The following is a 19,438-nucleotide window of genomic DNA, read 5'->3' on the forward strand; positions in this document are numbered from 1 at the left end:
TCATGGTATTGTTGAAAAAAAATCTGATTGGGGGGGGGGGCACAATATAGAATTTGTGTTTTTGTGCATAACCGCAGTGACAAGAGGCCTTGCCCTGTCATTTTATTGTCAATTGCTCTTCTTGGCTCAGCGCCGCAAAGCATCATGGGCAATGTAGTCCACAATGCTGTGATAGCACGACTCACACTTGTTCAGGTTATCAATACATGATTTAAAAAAATCATCTTTGTGTGTGTGTCCTTGTGTATCCCTGATTTTTTGCAGAGCTCTATGTCATTTAGAAAGGGTGGTCCCCGAAAGTGATGAACTAAAAAGTAGTCCCCACAAATCACATAAACCGGTCTGTGTGTGTGTGTGTATGTGTGTGTGTGTGTGTGTGTGTGTGCTTACGGGAAAGTTACCGCGAGATCTATAAAAAGTACAGTCTTGTCTGCGCCGTGCTTAAGGTCGCGAAAAGACGGCCTTAGGTCGTCCTTAACCTCCCCCCCAAACCGCCCCCGGGCCCCCCCAAAGACGACATGATCCCCTCTTCTCTCTCATCCCCCGTCTTTGGCGCGTCATCGATCTCAAATGAAAGCAGGGCCGTGTCAGATCAGATCAATGGCGCGCCTCGTTAAGCAAACGCGGATCTGCCGGCTCGGGGACGACGGTCTCGCCTTTCAAACTCGGGGGTGACACGGGATATTGATCCGGGGGAGAATGGGGGACAAAAATCCCCCCCTTTGTCGCGGCCATTCCCCGGATTCATCTGTTCCATTTGTTTCAGCTCGTCTCGTCGTCCCCGGTGTATTCCACAGCCTGCGTCCTGAGCGAGTGTCACCCCCCACCCCCCCGTCAGATCTGGCTCGCGAGCAGCCCCCTCAATCGGAGCCGCGCTGTCCTCTCGCTTTCCTCCTCACTTATCCTTCGCAGCCTCAAACGTGTCCTCTCCTCCGTATCTCCCCCCCCCCCCCCCGACCCCCCCGATCCCGTGACAGCCCTTTGTATCCCCCTGTCCTTGCCTCCGCTCCGTCGCCGTTTGCATCACGCTTGTCAACATATGACGAGGGTGAGCCCGTCTTATTCCAAAGTGTGGGCTTATTTCTACTTCGGAGGGAATATAAATATTACACTATAAAAAGTCTACACACCCCCTGTTCAAATAATTTGACGTTATATTTATTTAAAAAGAAAAAAAAAAGACAGCAGATGAATCCTTTCACGTGGCCTCTAACCTGGACACCTCAAATGAAGTCTAAAGCAAAGATAAACAACTGTGATGTTGTGGTTGCATAAGTGTGCACACCCTTTGATGATCGGAGGTGTTCAGTAAGAATCAACGACGTTCAAACTGCATGTTAAACGGTCACCACACAATTGACACCATTTAAAGTTCTGTGGTGAGCCACAAATAACGTTCAGTTGTTCTAGGAGGCTTTCTTATAGATGATATTATTGGTGGAAAATGTTTCGAAATGATTTATCTTGGTCTCCGTTTTTTTTTTTTTGCCACAAAAAAAAAGGCATCTGCCCGTTTGTTTTTCCCACATGGAATTCTAATGTTGTTCAAGGTATATTCAGACTCATAACTCATTCAGAATCATCTTTATTGGCCAAGTATGTGTGAAACATGAATTTGTCTCTGAAATTTGCCTTCCTCCAAAGTTTTCAATGGTCTGGATTTTCCGACGTTTCCAGCTTTTTTTTCTTTTTTTTTAAACTTTACTCATGGCCGAAGTTCTCATTCCATTGTGTATTTTCCTCGCCATGTAGGCCATCCAGTCCCTGTTCCCTCGCTTGCCAGACGCGGGCCGAGCATCCTCCCTGTTTGATCGGGGCAGTGCGGCGCCGGGGGCGGAGGGAGACAAGCCGCGACTGGACACGTTTCCGTTCCTCGGTTCAGGTGAGAACACTTGAATGGCATGTGGGGATATGAAAAAAAAAAAAAAAAAGAAAGAAAGACACATATTCTCCGTTGGGATCCATCCATCCATTATCCGAACCGCTTAATCCTCACAAGGGTCGCGGGGGTGCTGGAGCCTATCCCAGCCGACTTCGGGCAGTAGGTGGGGGACACCCTGAATCGGTTGCCAGCCAATCGCAGGGCATACAGAGACGAACAATACTCCACGCTCACATTCACACCTAGGGACAATTTAGAGCGTCCAATCAGCCTGCCGTGCATGTTTTTGGAATGTGGGAGGAAACCGGAGCACCCGGAGAAAACCCACGCAGGCCCGGGGAGAACATGCAAACTCCACACAGGGAGGCCGGAGCTGGAATCGAACCCGGTACCTCTGCACTGTGAAGCCCACGTGCTAACCACTGGACTACCGGGCCGCCCTCCGTTGGGATCCACCAGTGTGAAATTCATCACGTTGTTATGGGAGCGTGGAACTGCCACTGTCGAGTGAATAGTTTTGACTGGGCTATGTTGTCATTCAAACAAGTGAAGTCTTTCGAACGTACTAGGTCAACGTAACGGTAAAACATCAGCTAAATGCTTATATCATAGTGTGTTCCCCCCCCCCCCCCCCCCCCCCATAATGCTACCTGGTTTTGACTTGTACATGTGCTGAAATGCGCACAATTGCGAAGGTGGAAGTCAGTACCCTGTAGCATTATGGGGAGGGGTGGGGGGGGGGGGGGTGGGGGGGAACGTTTGCTATGTTGATTTATTTATTTATTTATTTCCGGCATGGCCGCAGTACGCTTTCATTGTCAGCAGCTCAATTGTTGTTCAAGGAAATAAGAGCGATGGCAGCCCGCAGTCAAGATTGTGAGGTGCGGCCCATTTAGCTCACGACTTGTGCCCATCATTGCTAAACAAGTGGAAGGAAGGTGAGGGGTCACTCCACTGTCCGTGACCGACGGTGCTTTATGGCCTATAGACACACACACACACACACACACACGCATACAATGCAGAAAACGAGGGAGCGAGGTACCGTGTAAACACGCACCAACTCGACCCCCTTCGTCCCCCCCCCCCACCAGTCCTCCTCCTCCTCTTCTTCTTCTTCTTCATCCTCCACAGTTTGTCCTGGGGTGTTATTTCCTTCTCCCTCCCATGTGTCCCCGGCGTCCTAATCCCTTCCCAAGCAGGAAGGCCCTAATTGAGGGTGCAGGCTTCAGTTTGTGGCCTGTGGGCGCCCATTACTGTGTTTTCATAAGCAAGCGAGAGAGGCCCGTCTGACTGATTCAATATTCATGTGTCTGCCAGCTACACACGCACACGCACACGCACACACTTGAGCGCTGTCAAATTAGGCCCGCATAGTAAATAAGGCTGGCGGATTGAGGGGAAACCGAGGGGCGGAGGTGAGGTGTGGAGGGGGGTGGGGGGTAAGCGGCAGCGAGTTGCTCGGCAGTTGGAAGGAAGTCAGCTGTGCTGGGAGGTGAAGATGCTTTTGTTTGTTGGTCCCAGCGCTCCCACTCAGCCAAACACCAGCATCTTTCTCCTATTAAACCAATAAAAGAGGAAAGTATGATTTTTAAATTACATGACTTTATTATTTTTTCCAAAATGTTACTTTTAGGCGGCCCGGTAGTCCAGTGGTTAGCACGTCGGCTTCACAGTGCAGAGGTACCGGGTTCGATTCCAGCTCCGGCCTCCCTGTGTGGAGTTTGCATGTTCTCCCCGGGCCTGCGTGGGTTTTCTCCGGGTGCTCCGGTTTCCTACCACATTCCAAAAACATGCGTGGGAGGCTGATTGAACACTCTAAATTGTCCCTAGGTGTGAGTGTGAGCGCGGATGGTTGTTCGTCTATGTGTGCCCTGCGATTGGCTGGCAACCGATTCAGGGTGTCCCCCGCTTACTGCCTGAAGACGGCTGGGATAGGCTCCAGCACCCCCCGCGACCCTAGTGAGGATCAAGCGGTATGAAAGATGAATGAATGTTACTTTTTTTTCCTCTCATAAGCATGACCAGTACACTGGTACATTGACATACGAGTTTGATTCACTCCTAACTATGCTTGCTCAAAAAAACACTCACATCCCAAATTATCTTTCCCAACTGAAACGAATGAAAATACCATCAATCCGTGCAAGAGCCCGTAAACACCCACCAAAAAAAAAAAACTTTTTGTAGCATGTTTACAAATACAGGGTAGGATATATTGGACCAGGCTGTCACAAAAATAATCACATAATTTACACTGATTAAACATAAAGCGAGGATCTTCACATTTCCATATCACTCAGCTCACTGGAAAAGCAATAGCTGTCATGTTCTGCGAATTAATTCGTAATTTGAAGAGAAAAAAAAGAACATTTACTTCAAGGTGGCCCTGTTGCATTTTATTTAAGGTGGAGCTGCCAAAACAAGCCCCTCCTGTTTGGACTTATGAATGATGATGACTGAAAATTCTTCCATGTTGTAGTGTTTTTTTAAATACTTTTTTTTGTCCTCCATTTTGTATGTGTGGACGCATTTAACCCTCATTTGGTCCTGTGCGCTAGGTGGCCCCTGCTACACCAAACCGCCATCCCTGCTGGGCGCGTACCCCCGCAGCCCACCTTTCGACTACCCGTGGGGCTTCAACCCCTACCTGCCGGGGGCCTTCTCCCTCAACAACTGTCCCAAATTGCCCCCCGGCTCACTCTATCCCTCCCAGTTCTACCCCGGTCCCCTACCTAGCGGCCTCTCACAGCTGCCCCACCCCTTCTCCACCCTGCTGCCCCCAGGAGAGGCAACCACTGGTACCAATGTTGCGGCAATATCGGCGGGGGGGCGAGCGGGCCTGCCCCCCTACCAGGGGGGCCTGTCACTGGGCCGTACTGAGCTGGGCAACCCTCTCCTGGGCGGGGAGCGTGCCCAGGCCACGCCCCCAAGCCTGGGCCCGGGACGCCAGAGCCCCACGGAGAGGCGGGGCAGCATCAAGCGGGACGCCGAGTCGGACTCGGACCTGGAGATTACCGACCTGAGTGACTGCAGCTCGGACAATGAGCAGGATTTCGCCGCGGCCAAAGACGCCGCGGCGGGGGGGAAGAAGTCAGATGTGGGGGCAGCGGTGGCCTTACCCCTGCCGCCCATCTCCTCCCTGCCGCCGCCCATGTCTGCCCATCCTCTCAAGGGCCTGATGCCCCTCACGCCGCCACCGCTGCCCGCCATCATGCATGAGCGCCACAGGGAGAGAGAGACCCTCAAAATGATCCACAGCTAGTACTTCTTCTGCCTGTTATTCAGTTGCTCTGCTTTTTTTCCCCTTTTGTCCAAGTCTTCAACATCAGATGTTTCGTCAAAACTTTTTACAGCGTAACATTTACTTCCCATGGCCATTTGAATCGTCAAATCTACATGAATGGCCTCCACTTGTGTTTCCTGCGTTCGAAACAACGTTCACAAAGTCACGGGCCAATACTGCCACCTGGTGGAAGATTTGGTGTGTGTCTCTTTAGTTGTCCTGTGCTTGAAATGGTTGCCCCTCATTTTACCTCATTTCAAGTTGTGTGAAAACATTTTTTTTCTGAATTTAATTTAAGCTGCTTTTCTAGTCTTGTGGTAAATCGTGTAATTCTTTCGTCTTAAATTTGTCTTCAATTTAATGTGTGCCACGTTTCTAATGCTTGACAAAATGTTTTTGTCCTGCTTTCTAGTGTGTCGACATTTATTTAAATTGACTTTAAAAGCCACTAGTGTGAAATTGCTTTCCTGTATTTAATTGCGTCAGACTTTATTTTTGTAGAATTTTTCAAACCACATTTGCACTGCTGTGATAATACATACATTTTTGTGCAATTTATTTAATTATGTAATGTTTCCTTAATTTCAATTCCATTTGATTCAAATCACATTTACGGTGGAATCAAAAATGCATTTTGTCTTATATATTCACATTGGTCAATTTATTTTCATTTCAATTCACTTAAACCACATGACAAGGATGTTAAAAATATCTTGTCTATTTTGTTAATTTGTCATGAGAACCACTTTACACGTGATGTGAAACATTTTTTGTCTTGTATTTTGTATCTTAATTTATTTCAATATAATTTCAACCTAATTTCTAATGATGTCTTTATTTTTGCCTCAAATTGTTTTATTGGAAGTTACACAGTACTTTATTTATATTCTTGCACATTCTGGGAGATGAAAAAAGGGAAGAAAAGAAGATCAGATTTTAAATTTGTATAAATGCGTGTGTGTGTGCGCGTATGTTTGTGTATATATTTTAATATGTTGTATATTTAATGACGAGCACATATGGGGAGAGCTAGCTGTATCGTGGTGATTTTATTCCATATTTAATTCAATATTTCGGGGGGATAAAGTTACAAGCTTATGTGTATCCAAAGTTTCAATAATTCATAAGCAGATGTTTTTCTATGATGAGCTTATCGGGATCCTGTCCAAGTTTTTAATTGTGCCCTATGGTCTATTTAATTTTTTATTTTTTATGTCCACCCTGCAAATCCTTGCTTGTAGATTTATTTTTATATTAGCATCCATCTAATGTAACATATTTTTTTCTTTTGCTTTAATTTTAATTGAATTGCATTCCCTGAAACAATAATTTTTAAAAACATGAGCCACAATGTATCTTCTCCTGTAAAGTTCCAACTGTGACACATAAGTAGTGTAAATACAGTTTCATGTGTGTGCGTGTGTGTATGCATCTCAAATGTTTTGTTTTACTGTAAAGAGGTCATATGGGGGGTAAAAAAAAGATGAATATCTTGAGAAGCAATAAACTTAATTATTTGGGATATGGGACGTTAGTTGGCACTTTCTTGGTTTTATTTCTATCTCGCTCGCTATCTATCTTGTTCTGTTTTTTTTGCGACCATGTCGTTATTGGTGCGCCAGGCGGCGCCAGACGCCCTCAAGACAAAAGCTTTGAAAAGTGCGGTTCGTTTTGATGTCTTTGCGTGGTCAACGTCTAAAAATAAATCTATTCATAGCGTCATTAGTAGACGTTCCCGTGCCAAAGGATGGCATAATGGGCGTGATTACTGTGAATAACTGTTTTTAACGGTTAAACAGCGATATGAATGTAATTTTAGTGTCGGGACATTTCCCTCCGACGACCAAGTTAATTTAAAAGGGGAAGTTTGTTAATCCGACGAGATATTTTGATTGAAACAATTACAATTTTCAATCAATAAAACACTCATTTGAGTATGTCGTGCATAGCGTGATATTTTGCGTTTTAAAATGTCAAATTAAAAAATAAATGCAGTCAATCTTTTTAACGTGTACACTGTACAGTACAAGGGGGACGATTTAATGTGTAACACAATGCAAAGTGACTCTTTCCACCGACTCTTTTTAAAATAAAACGTTTATGTCGAAATCATATCAGTCATTATTGGGTACCAAATAAATACAATATTGACATTTAAATAAAATGAATTGACATTTTAGTGAGTGACTAAACACTCGTGTACTTCCGCTTACCGTTTTCCCCTCCTCCCCTCAACCCCCCACCCCACCTTTGCTCACTTCACTTGATTTGATGACACAACGACAACTTTTTTCCCGACACAAAACACGGTTCAGGCACTTGGACGGACGTTTTCTCCCTCTTTGCGGGTGAGTAACGCTTTTAAACGTGACCACCGGTGAGTTGCTTGTGGAACATTTTTTAAAAAGTGCCGAAAAAGAGTGACCGCGAAGGTGTTTTCAGTTTTTTTGTTTTGTTTTGTTATGTTTTTGGACGCTGACAAATCCTCCGACACGGTAACGCTGCCCCGACCGGGGCTGCCGTCGGACTACACTTTCTCCTATTGTGTTTTAAATATAAAAATAAATGCACACCGGTGCGTTTTAATGACGCTTTTCAAGGCACTGACCACGAAATGTTGTGATTGTCTGGCGTGAGAACTAGTATGAGGCGGTGTTTGTGTGTTCTAGTGGAGTTGATGTTCAGATCAAACGAGGTGTTGCGTTGACGCGTCACAAAAATAATCCGATTTCACAGAGTGGGTGGAATTATTAAGTGACAATTTGAGAATTGCTTTTGTTGGTCGAGTCTTTGTGTTGTTAATGTCCTGTGACAGGCCAAAAGTAGGCCTGCCCCACAGCGGCGTATGACAAAGGGTGGAAAACCTGCAACCAGTGGGCCATATACAGACCGGCGAGTGCATTTTACGTGGCCCGGCAAGTTCATTTTAAAAGCCCCCAAAACATGAAAAGAATAAGTCACGCTGTCTACAGGCACCAGTTAGTCCACCTTTTCTAAAAAGTAACTTAACATTGATGATACATTTACAACATTCCTAGATTTTCTAGGCGGAGATCCATACAAATTGACATTTATTTTATGGTTTCCTAATGAACATGAAACATTAAAAATTTCCACATGATTTATTCATTAACATAATAAATACACGATTAAATATATCTAATGCATTTTATAAAATGAAATGTTTTTTACTTAAAAAAACTTAAAGGGAACTTTTAAAGGAAAAGTCTAAAACTTTGAACTCGCAAATTCTCATGCTGTATAACAAATGTTTGTTCATTTACATACCTAACCAAAAACAAAATGGCTGCCCTGCATAGCCTCGTTAAAGATGCAGACAAAATCAATAATGAGTGTCTGCATAGTATTGATTACTGCTTTTTGAGCTTGTGTGTGTGTGTGTCCTCTCAGGAAACGGCAGTGAACGCATAATTTGCTTCAATAAGCACAGATAGTCAGTTAATCATTGAGCATTTTGGTGGTTTTTGCTTGCCTGTGATGCAGCTGCAGTTGATGGAGACCGTACTAACTTCCTGTCAGAGAGTAAAGGTGGAGGAAGGGGGAGTTGGTGGCACCGCCCACTGGCTGAACAAGTGCGGGCTTGTGTGCAGCCCAAAGGCCACCTTCTCTTCCTTTTAAAGGAAGGTTGCCTGTTTTGTCGCACTTCGCTTCCTCCGTAGCGTCGTAAAACGGCGGCCACCGTTAGGATAAACAGCGGACGGGTCATGGTCACTACACCCGAGTTTGGGTTTAATTCATTATCTCACAATATTCATTAACAACAACACGCAAAGATGTACATTATAAAATAAACACATAGCCATTGCTTTGTGGAGGCCAAAAAAGCAGGACTGATGATGATTTGACATTCGATAATCTTCAGCAAAAATTAGGCTGAGCCTGATAGAATTCCTGAAAGACACGTTTTCAGAAATCGATAGTAACTCCCGATTTACTTCTTGTTTGCTTGGTGGGTGAAAATGAGCTAGGTGGTTTTTTTAGATCACTTGTGTCCAAGATGAGCGCTCTGCACGAACAACTTCTTCGATTTCATCCGCGTTGCGTTCATAGCGAGGATCTTCACATTTCCATATCACTAAGCTCACTGGAAAAGCAAGAAAATGGAAAGAGTTATACCCCGTCTGTCGTGGAGGGTTTTGCGGCAGCCGGTTAGGGAGAGCTGAAGCGAGACGCCCAGCAAGCGTGCGAGAATGAAGTCATTCATGGGACGCCTGGAAAAAGTCCCACTTGCTGGGTGGATGTTGAAAGCTTGCACTCGGGTCTTTAAAGGAAACATAATTATGCCTTAGGAAAGTTATCTTCGCTAAAAGCTAGCAAGCAACGCAAAATGCCATCGACATGCTAACGGCTAGCATCGACAGTTGGGGTTTTAGAAGTCATATACTTCGTATCTAGTATACTTTTGGGCATATATTCTTCATCCTCTACAAATGACTACCATAACGGCATATTATTGAGTTACTAAGAGTAAGGGGAAAAAAGCATTATTTGTGTCTGTCTTCATGCTTATGATTAAATTGACCAGATGATTAATGAGACTTTTTTGTGTGTCTTTAGCGTGACTGTTGGGTACCCCAAACAAAAAGACTGCTTTGATCCGGATCACTTGTTATGTACAGTAGACTAACCTGGGCCATAAGAGAGAAGGCCATTCATCAGAATATGCTCTCGGAGTACCCCCACCCCCCCTCCACAATGTAACTTTCCCCGAAATTGGTGTCAGGTTAGCTGCGCCTTGTTGTCTCCTTGCTAGCAAAAACCGCTTCAAATGTTCTACATGGAAGCTATATCAAAGCAAATGAAATCCAGACACACAGAGCAGACTTATAAATAAACGACTCAGTGTCCCATAGTGGCATGAGTGTGTTTGGCCTCGGCAATTAGCCTTCTGCGTGTGTGCGCGCGCACACACACACGGAAGCAGTTAGCGCTCGGGAAGTGCCAATCCATGCCAGTCGATAGCTTCTGGCCTATCAAATGTTTCCATGGTTTCGGTGACCTCCATATTAAGAGGGGACTAGGGGGGCAGTGCGATGAGGGAGTTGCGAAAGAGTGAAACGTTCTCTGGATGGACTAAGAAGAACACTTGACATCGAAAGAGAAGTGGCAAGCCGTTGTCTGGTTTTGGCCGCTATGTCACGCCAGTGAAATGATATTAAGTGGCCCTTGTCTGCCTGCCGTCGGGGTTATGAGGTGCACAGGGGCTTACTTTCTGGGTTGTTGTTGTTTGTTTTTTGCACTGAAAGTCTTTTCACTATACAGTCGTGCCTTTCGACACAAGTCCTTAATTTCTGATCTCAAATCGTTTTTCCCCATTGAAATGAATGGAAATGCCCTTTATCTGCTCCCAAACACCCAAAATGTGCAATGTTTTCTTTGAATCAGAAAAATAGCATTCAATAATATACCTTCGAAAAACTGTTATGACATCATTAATTAAATAGATAGATATAAAATTAAATAGATATAATAGAATAATAGAAATTAATTGCCACATTGCAGGGGGAGTTGTTCTGCCTGGAGCTCCAGTGGCATTCAAATTAATGGCTCTCAGCTCATCAGTGCAGCACTTATATTAATATTTCTATGCAAAGAATGAAGAATATGTACCAAAGACAGGTGGGATAGGCTCCAACACGCCTCGCGACCCTTGTGGGCATAATCGGATTGGAAAAAATGTATGTGTGTGTGTGTGTGTGTATGTGTGATTGGATAAGTCCTTTTGTCTTGAAACTCTATCTGAAAAATGGCTGCTTATTTTTTATTGTACTGTAATTTCCCTCTCTATTGACATCGATTGGACTGCGCAGGCATCTCTAATGTAGTGCCTTGCTTGCACCGCAGCGGCCGTGTGGCCAGTGCTTTGTTTTTAGCCGGCTGTCAGAGTGGCGGTGAGATTGCTGGGATAACTTTGCCCTTTGTATGCGGCACACACGTGGACAGAGGGGCGGACGTTGGCTGGCGTTTGTTGAGAGAGTTTTGGTTGGCAGTGGGGGGGGGGGGTATCCAGAAGCGGGTTATTCCTGCCCCGAAGGTGTCTGCCTGTCTGCTTGCTGGCGCAAGTGATATTACAAGCTGCACAAGTTGGTTACATTGCCGCAGATTTTTGCAGGATGGTTGGAAGCGCTAACTAGCCAGCAGAGATAAAAATGGATGATTATTTATAGCGTAGACAGTCAAGTAAATTTATTGTTTTGTGGCCTTAGCCGAAAACAATCATCTTGATCCAGTACAGTCGTGCCTTGGGATAGAAGACACCCTTTTTTTTAACTGTATGATGCTAGTAAGCCCTAATCACTTCCAAATAAGCAGCACAAAGGCAAATATTGAAAAATTATTTTGAAAAAGAGTCTTGAAGATATTTAATGTCAAGCACAGTTGGAAGTTTACTGTCAAACTTAACAGAGCTTGGGCTGAGGTATGTCCGCTTCTCATCATGCTAACATCTAATGCTAAGCCCCATTGACATGCTAACGGTTAGCATTGACACTAGCAGTTTGAGAACAGATATTTGAACACAAGCGATGAAGCAAGGTATGAAGACGCATGAAGAGAGAGATTGCAGTACTCACGAGGCATGTATTCTTTATCCTCTACTGAAATGATGAATGACATCTTAGTCACTGACAAGTGGAGAAGATGAAGTTTTCTTCTTCTTTTGTGCCTGCCTGACTGCAGTACAGTATTATGCTCCCTCCTGATGGGTGAGGTGGGCAAACCAGATGGACCAGTGCCTTTTATTCATTTATTTTTTACTCAAATGTATTTTTTTCCCTCCAAAATAGTGCCTTTTCACTTTTAGTACTTATAAAAAAAAATTTCTCAAAAAATCTTTTTTTTTTCTCAACGTTTTTACTTTTATATATTTTAATAATTCTATTTTTTTTTAATCCACCTTTTTCCCTCAAACACCCAAATTCTCCACTTACTCATGGAAAAAGAACACTGCCGCAGAACTTGGTCGACAGATGAGAGCCTGGCTGCTGCTGCTTCAGTGTTCAGTGAGCCAGAGCAGAAGCGTCGCAGCACACGAGACAGGAAACAGCTGCACTTGTGAAAGATGTTTTGTGTTGCCCCTCACATTTTCCAACTCTGCGTGAGCGTGGTACTTTCAAATTGCCCGTCAGTTGGCTGTATGCTCCTTTGTTCCCAGCCAGTCACAGCCTTTTACATTTCTGTTTCACACGTTCAATCATGCAACATCAAACGATCAAGCTCCAATGTCGTTCAGTCGAGTGAACACCTCGGTCACGTCCCAATTGTTGGATCGTTTTATTTATTGGGTTGCCAGCAAAGTTTGACACTTGTCTAATCATAGTACCGGTTTTCTGATTCTAGATATTGCATTTGTGGAATGAATTCAGGAGCAAAATCCACCCGTTTTCATCCATCTGAGGGGGCGGCCATTTTTTTCCACTTGCTGTCGACTGAAAATGACATCATAGTGGCTCAGCTTGTCACATGACTAAAACCCAGAACATGGGGGTGCTGTGACATTCGATACCCGAGCGCTAAATGCTGCCCATTGTCAAGTGAGTAGAGGTCACCTCGTACCTTAAGTATGTGCTTGTAAGTTAAAAAAAAACATCTGAACCATGGCTCGTATCTCAAGGCACCACTGTACCTGTCACGTAGTGAGTCCGTAAAACATGCCCGATGCTCTTATGTAATCGCGGCTGTGTGATGGCATGCTGAACAGAAAGACATTAACAGGCGCACACACACACACCTACACACACACACACCTACACACAAAGAGGCCACAGTGTGTTTTCACCAAAGTGTTAGCTTACGTCACCTTTGCCAGCTGCATCCAAAAAGCATTTGTCCCCCGGTGGAAGTGTTTAGTGTGTTTGTAAAGAGAGAACATTGTTCATGGTCACTTATTCCCCCCCCCCCCCCACCCTCCTCATCCCCTACAAGAAAAAAAAAAAAGAAAATTCAGGTGATTCTTTTTGCACCGTGTTTTTTTTCCCCGCACTTGACCTTCTGCGCCTTGTTATTTTTTGCCTCCTCTCTTATTTGTGTCCTCCCTGGTCTGCGATGCCCCCCCCCCCCACCCTCGGTTTTTACTCCTTCTCTCTCACTCTTGTTTAGTCTATGGGCTGGGGGTAGGGTGTGGGTGGCGTTCTGTCCTAAAAGCTGTAAAAACTAAGGTCCTGGAAGGCAGTAAAAAAAAAGAACATGTTTAAACAGCAGTGGTTCTCAATTATTTTCAGTTAAAATATTCTCATAATAATATTATACTCTCCAACATGACTCTTAATTGTGTCATTTGTCTATACAGTTAAGTACACCTCTGAATTCTATATCTTTTACAACATTAAATAAATCAAACTAAAAAAAATCAATCTACTGAATATTTTTTTTTATGATCCCTGTGCCAATGCCACCTACGTGACTGTGTGTGCAATTATATTACTTTCTACATTTTTAATGCAATAATGAAATGAAATATTAATGTAATTACATTCATTCATCTTCCGAACCGCTTGATCCTCACTTGGGTCGCGGGGGGTGCTGGAGCCTATCCCAGCTGTCTTCGGGAAGTAGGCGGGGGACACCCTGAATCGGTTGCCAGCCAATCACAGGGCAGCAATTACATATATTCTTAATCATTCATTATTCATTCAAATGATATTTTTCCCCCTTTTTTAGTGCAAATTAATATCACCAACTCAATATCAGTTATCAGTCAAAAAAGAAGAACAACATAAAAGTCTGTCTCTCCTAAAGAATTTCAGCGGGTCTTACATCCTTTAGTTTTTCATTTTGTAGCCCTCGGAAAAAAAAGTTTGCACACCGCTGATTTCGTGTGACGAGGCTCCACCGTATGCCGGTTTTGCCGTTTGAGGCCACACAGTGCTTCTTCTTTTGTTCGTCAGCGGGTTTTGTTGCCGTGTCACCTTCCTGTGCCGCTTCCTCATGTCAGTGCAAAGGCCAGCTCTCATGCTTACACTCTTACACCTTTTTTTTCCCCTCCACCTCCTTCCATTCCTCCTGTCTGGCTTTCCCTTTCTCCCATCTGATGGCGCTGGGAGGAAATTCTCTGATAGCTTCCTCAGGAAATTACGCCCACTTCCTGTCTGTGCGCCTTACCACCTTCCACTCCCCCTGTGCTGTTCTCTCTCTTTCTTTGTAAGTCTTGTGTGTGTGTGTGTGTGTGGATGTGCGCTGTTGGGAATCCCCTCCTTACTGGTGTCTAATGAGCCCGTGCGGCCGGATGAGCACGGCAAGTACACGGCAGCCATTAGCCGCCGTGACCACCGGGGCTATTTTTGTGCCACCGCCCTGGTTGAGCACAAGAGGACAGGAAGTGGGCTCCATTGTGAGCGCCTGTAAGAGGAGAGCGATGACCCGGCGTGTCGATGGACCAGGTGCACCTGGGAATGCCTCCATGGGCAATATTTTTTGATTTGATGCTTAAAAGAAAGACCATTTTTCTTTTAGCTGTCCTAAGTTTGATGCTAGACATGAGACGTACACTCAGCTGATTTAATTAATCAAATTGTAGTGCAGAGGGACCGGGTTCGATTCCAGCTCCGGCCTCCCTGTGTGGAGTTTGCATGTTCTCCCCGCTGGGCCTGCGTGCGTTTTCTCCGGGTGCTCCGGTTTCCTCCCACATTCCAAAAAAAACATGCGTGGCAGGCTGTTTGGACGCTCTAAATTGTCCCTAGGTGTGAATGTGAGCGTGGATGGTTGTTTGTCTCTGTGTGCCCTGCGATTGGCTGACAACTGATCCAGGGTGTCCCCCGCCTACTGCCCGAAGACAGCTGGGATAGGCTCCAGCACCCCCCGCGACCCTAGTGAGGATCAAGCGGCTCGGAAGATGAATGAATGAATGAATGTTTTTTGCCCATTGACATGAAAAACAAAAAAATGTTCTTGAGAAAGAAAAAAAAATCCCCTGCTAATATTGTACATCAGATTAAAAAGAGATGATGAAATTGAATATTAATACATTCAACCGTTCGTGCAAATTCTCCTCATTTGATGTTTAGTTTGACAGCAAACCTCAAATCCGCGCGGCATATAGCATGTTGAAACCTCATGTTTGAAGAATTGTTCTCTGTCTACCAAAAACCGCTGCCTGCTGTGAAGTGACCCGAGTTGACTGCCGACACACATGACTTCTCTTATTTTGAAAAACTGGTTAGTTGGGTCACTCGTATCTCAAGGCATCGCCATACTTTGGCACATTACACATGCAGGAAGCTGATGTGTATCAATATTATAAGAACATTTTTCACCATGGTAGAGTTTGTAGAACCTTCAAGATGTCAAATTACCGGTAATTTGTATAGCGTTTGTTCCATTGCTTCCTAAGTGGTGTTTGGACTGCGGCCTGGAGGACGGAGGAATGCTGCATTAAAGACCAGTTGTTTCACACTCGGACACACACACATATGCACACGCTCTCTCTGGCTCCCCACAATCACGTTGGAATGGCCCCCTCCCACATATGTGGCGTGTCTTAACTCTAAAACACACACACACACACTCACACACACAGAAGCACATACGCTTGATGGCTATCATTAGATTGATGCCACCTGACACTTACTAAGAACTGGAATGTGTTAGGCGGGAGAGCAGCAAAACTATCCCCTCCTCTCCCGCCACCTCGTAGAAACCTCCGATAAGCCAGACCTTTCTAACGATGCTAAGCTAACGAGGCTAACATTCCCCACTTGCTCCCCTTTGACCTCCACAGCTGACTTGAGCTTCACACTCGGGTCGCCACATGCGTCACACTCGCTCACCACTTTTGACACGGCGTGTTACAGCCGTCGGACTTCAGCTCAGCGAGCTCCTTAAACATTGGCTTGTGTGGTGTGCGTCTTTTTTTTTTTTTTTTTTTTTGCGGGGGTGGGGGGCAAACACACAGAGTATCCACTAGGGTAGTTATGATGTGTGTGTAACAGTCACAGGAAAAAAATGAAGTGGCATGAATGGCAAACATCATGACATGTTTCTTCGTTGTATTTTAAATCATTATTTGATCATCTGTGTTTTTATTGTTTTATAGTTTGAGGTGCCATAAAAGCAAAACGTGAAGTTGGTGAAAAAACTAATGCTCATCACGAAAGAATGGTTAAAAAATATATATAAAATAATCTGATAAAAAAAAAAGAGTCTTCACTTAATTTTTTGAGGCCATTTCTGCCGCCCTGTTCACCACTCAAAGCTGTCCAAAATGAGCGAACAATGACCAATAACAAATTTGTGCCGCAACGATACACACCTCGAATGACTAAGCAAGGGAGTGTGTGGTTGTGCGAGCAGTCACACTGGTCAGAATCGGTTAAGTACGCCAGTAAAAGACCGCTTCAACCAACATTGAGCCAACAAATTAAACTGAAATTTAAAAATGGTGGGTCCAGACAAACACAAATGGCTAGCTAACATTTAGCTTAGCATACACAGCCTATACTGTGCTGTACTGCGTACATCTACATTTACAGTATGTTTTCAGACTGCTGTGCTAAAATATCTTGTTTGTTGTTTGGGCAGCTGAATGAAGCCATAACCATGTGCTCGCCCCCTGGTGGTTGGCTGACTTATAGGGAGGAAGTGCTTGATTCAATCAATATACTGCATAGCCCAAATTTTAAATGTCTACATCAAGTTCATTGCCCATCCCCCCCCAAAAAATAATCTCAAAAGAGCCTATTTATCACTCTTGTTGTCCTTTTTTTTAAACATCCTTAGCACTTCAGCTGTCAACTGTTCCTTTGAGCTTGGAGAGTGTCATGTACGTCTCTCCGGCATTATTGTTTGGCCTTGGTGGCGTGGGCGGCGTTTGATTTGGTTTGGTTAACCCTCCCCACGCGAGCGGCTCCAAAACTACCCGCAGCGCAGCGCGACTGACCACGAATGAATGAACGCATTCTTCCTCTCTGTCGCTCGGTCGATGGCTCGGTTTCGCCCTCGTCCCGCTCAGTCCAAGCTTTGTTGCAAAAAAACTCCCTTTTACCCTGAATGGCTTGTCAGCTCTCCTGGCAGCCTGATGAACGCTACATTCACACGTCGACGCCTTCCTTCCTCGTAAAAAGGAGAGTCTGCATGTTGAGTACAGTCCGGTTGGTGATGCTGCTGATTAAATTTCACCACCGTTTTCCCCTGCAGGAAATCATAGCAGTAGATGATCTTTCTTAAATGTAATATTTTTTTTCGGCGGTGCGGGGTGGGTTCTGTTTATGTGGTCCAATGAATTGCTTGTGCATGATGGTGTTGCTATTTTAATGCAAGTCAGATTTCAGATCTTGTAACTGACAAGAAAGTGTCTGCCTGTGTCGATAATCAGAGCCATTTCATTGCATGACTTTAAAACTTCCATTGTATGTGTTCACGCAGGTTTCCTCTCAATATTTTCGTAACGTGACAACTTTTCATCTTTTTCATTTTACCATCAAATTAAAATGTCATTGCCAATTTCTCACATATGCTGAAATTAACCATTTTTTAAAAAATGTTCGACCGTTTTGAGCGCTTGCTCAAAATTTTTCCCAAAATTGACTCATTGTAATTTTTTTTGCGGTGCAGTTGTAGCGTTGTGTGACTCTTGTCCATATCCATGTACGCATCTGCTCCAAAACACCGGTTGTTTTTCTTTCCTGTTTAGTCTGCATCACCTTCCCCTTGCTTATTATTCAAGCTTCCAACAACACAAAGCTTTTATCTCAGGAGCACAAAATCAGCTGCGGACCACTTGGGGGAGAGTCATTTTTGCCGTGGCGTGATAAATTCCCGTCTTGTGTGATGTTTGCAAAGATGTTCGTGTAATTGTGCATTTCACGACGCAGTCCATGGCCAATTTGACAATTTACACTACACAGCTGTACATTTAGCCAATTGGCCCTTTTTTGTGTGTGTGTGTGTGTGGAGGGGGGGGGGTAGATTGAAGCACATTGCTTTGCAATTTATTGCCTATTTTACAACCGGTTGTCTACTTTTTAGGAGCAGTTTTACAAGTTGTGGATACATTTTTTCTACACATGTTAAAATGTTTTATAGATTGAATCGTCATGCTTTGCAATTTTAGGACGTTTGCGACCAAACCTAAAAACGCGATGACCAATTTTCTAAGGAATTGTACGTAATTTGGAAAAAATATCGACTGACCATTTTGACAAATTTTGCTCCAAATTTAATTTCAAATGTAATAAATTAAGTAGTAGTATTAATTAATACATGTATTTATTTACCTATTTATTTATTTGATGAATTGCCCTGCTTTGTAATTTTGCAGCCAATTGTACTCATTTTACAACCAACATTGCAAATTACATAACCAGATGTATTGATCAACCATTTTTACGATTGATTTTTAATTTTTTTCCCTATTTAGGCTGCATGACCCTCCCTTGTTAGTCAGTGTGCCGGCAACACTGTGCTCTTACACAATGAGCGCTTAATGAGCTGGAACCACTTGCCAAGTCATTTATAAGGCAAACACACACTCGGCCCGCAGTCTCTTGACCTTACCACAAAAGGCTCGTCTCACTTGGCCCGTGGCCTACGTCGGCAGCCCACGCATATCGCGTAACCGCAATGAGCGATGACCTCGGTGTGGAATTAAAATGAGATAATTCAACTGCGGAAGAGAGTCAGCCGTAATGATGCCGCTTCGTTCCCGTAAGGAGTTGGCGTTCCTCGTTACGTTCACTCCTCTGTGAGGTAGTTCCAGTGGTGGCGTTCCGCGTGCCGAATCGACAGGCGCTGCCTTTCGAGGAGTCTGTCACCCTCGGCTGTTTTTTTAGCAAGAGACTGAATGAAACAGGAGTATAATTGTAAATACATTGAGACCAGCGTTGTGTTCGATATAGTAGAAAGCTTCCATTATTCATTGATTCCAGCCTAAAATTGGATGGAAATGAAGGCATCATGCTGTCAACCACAAGGCAAAATGTTGCAGGCACTCTGCTTGTGCAGAACCTAATTAGCCTTCCTCTGTGGGAATATATATATACATATAATTAATTTTTTTAGACTGATATTACAATTTTTTCTCTGGGTACTCCGGTTTCCTCCCCCATTCCAGAAACATGGTAGGTTTGAGTGTGAGCGTGAATGGTTGTTTGTCTCTGTGTGCTCTGTGATTGGCTGGCAACCGGTTCAGGGTGTCCCCCGCCTACTGCCTGAAGACGGCCGGGATAGGCTCCAGCACGCCGCGCGACCCCTGTGAGGACAACGCGGATCAGAAAATGGATCCACCCTTGCACTAGATGAACTAAAAAAAAATGCAG

At 44.4% G+C, this 19,438-nt stretch overlaps 2 protein-coding genes across 8 annotated transcripts in view; both read left to right on the forward strand.

Annotated features, from left to right (window-relative positions):
* The window catches only part of erfl1 (Ets2 repressor factor like 1), a 43,278-nt gene extending 36,780 nt beyond the window's left edge, over positions 1-6,498 (forward strand). For both annotated transcript variants that reach the window (XM_052065209.1, XM_052065208.1), the window contains 2 exons: positions 1,753-1,882; positions 4,444-6,498. In XM_052065209.1, the coding sequence (XP_051921169.1) occupies positions 1,753-1,882; positions 4,444-5,147 (834 nt within the window). In that variant the 3' untranslated portion in view covers positions 5,148-6,498. The remainder of the gene's footprint in view (positions 1-1,752; positions 1,883-4,443) is intronic.
* Positions 6,499-7,390: 892 nt separating this feature from the next.
* arhgef1b (Rho guanine nucleotide exchange factor (GEF) 1b) overlaps positions 7,391-19,438 on the forward strand; it is a 31,650-nt gene continuing 19,602 nt past the window's right edge. For 5 of the 6 annotated variants that reach the window (XM_052064982.1, XM_052064980.1, XM_052064983.1 and 2 more), the window contains exon 1: positions 7,405-7,516. The gene's annotated coding sequence lies outside the window, so the exon portion shown is untranslated. Of the gene's footprint in view, positions 7,517-19,438 lie in introns of all 6 variants that reach the window. The other variant, XM_052064981.1, reaches the window with a different exon arrangement.

This window comes from Hippocampus zosterae, chromosome 5 (assembly GCF_025434085.1).
Source record: "Hippocampus zosterae strain Florida chromosome 5, ASM2543408v3, whole genome shotgun sequence".
Classification (NCBI taxonomy): Eukaryota; Metazoa; Chordata; class Actinopteri; order Syngnathiformes; family Syngnathidae; genus Hippocampus; species Hippocampus zosterae.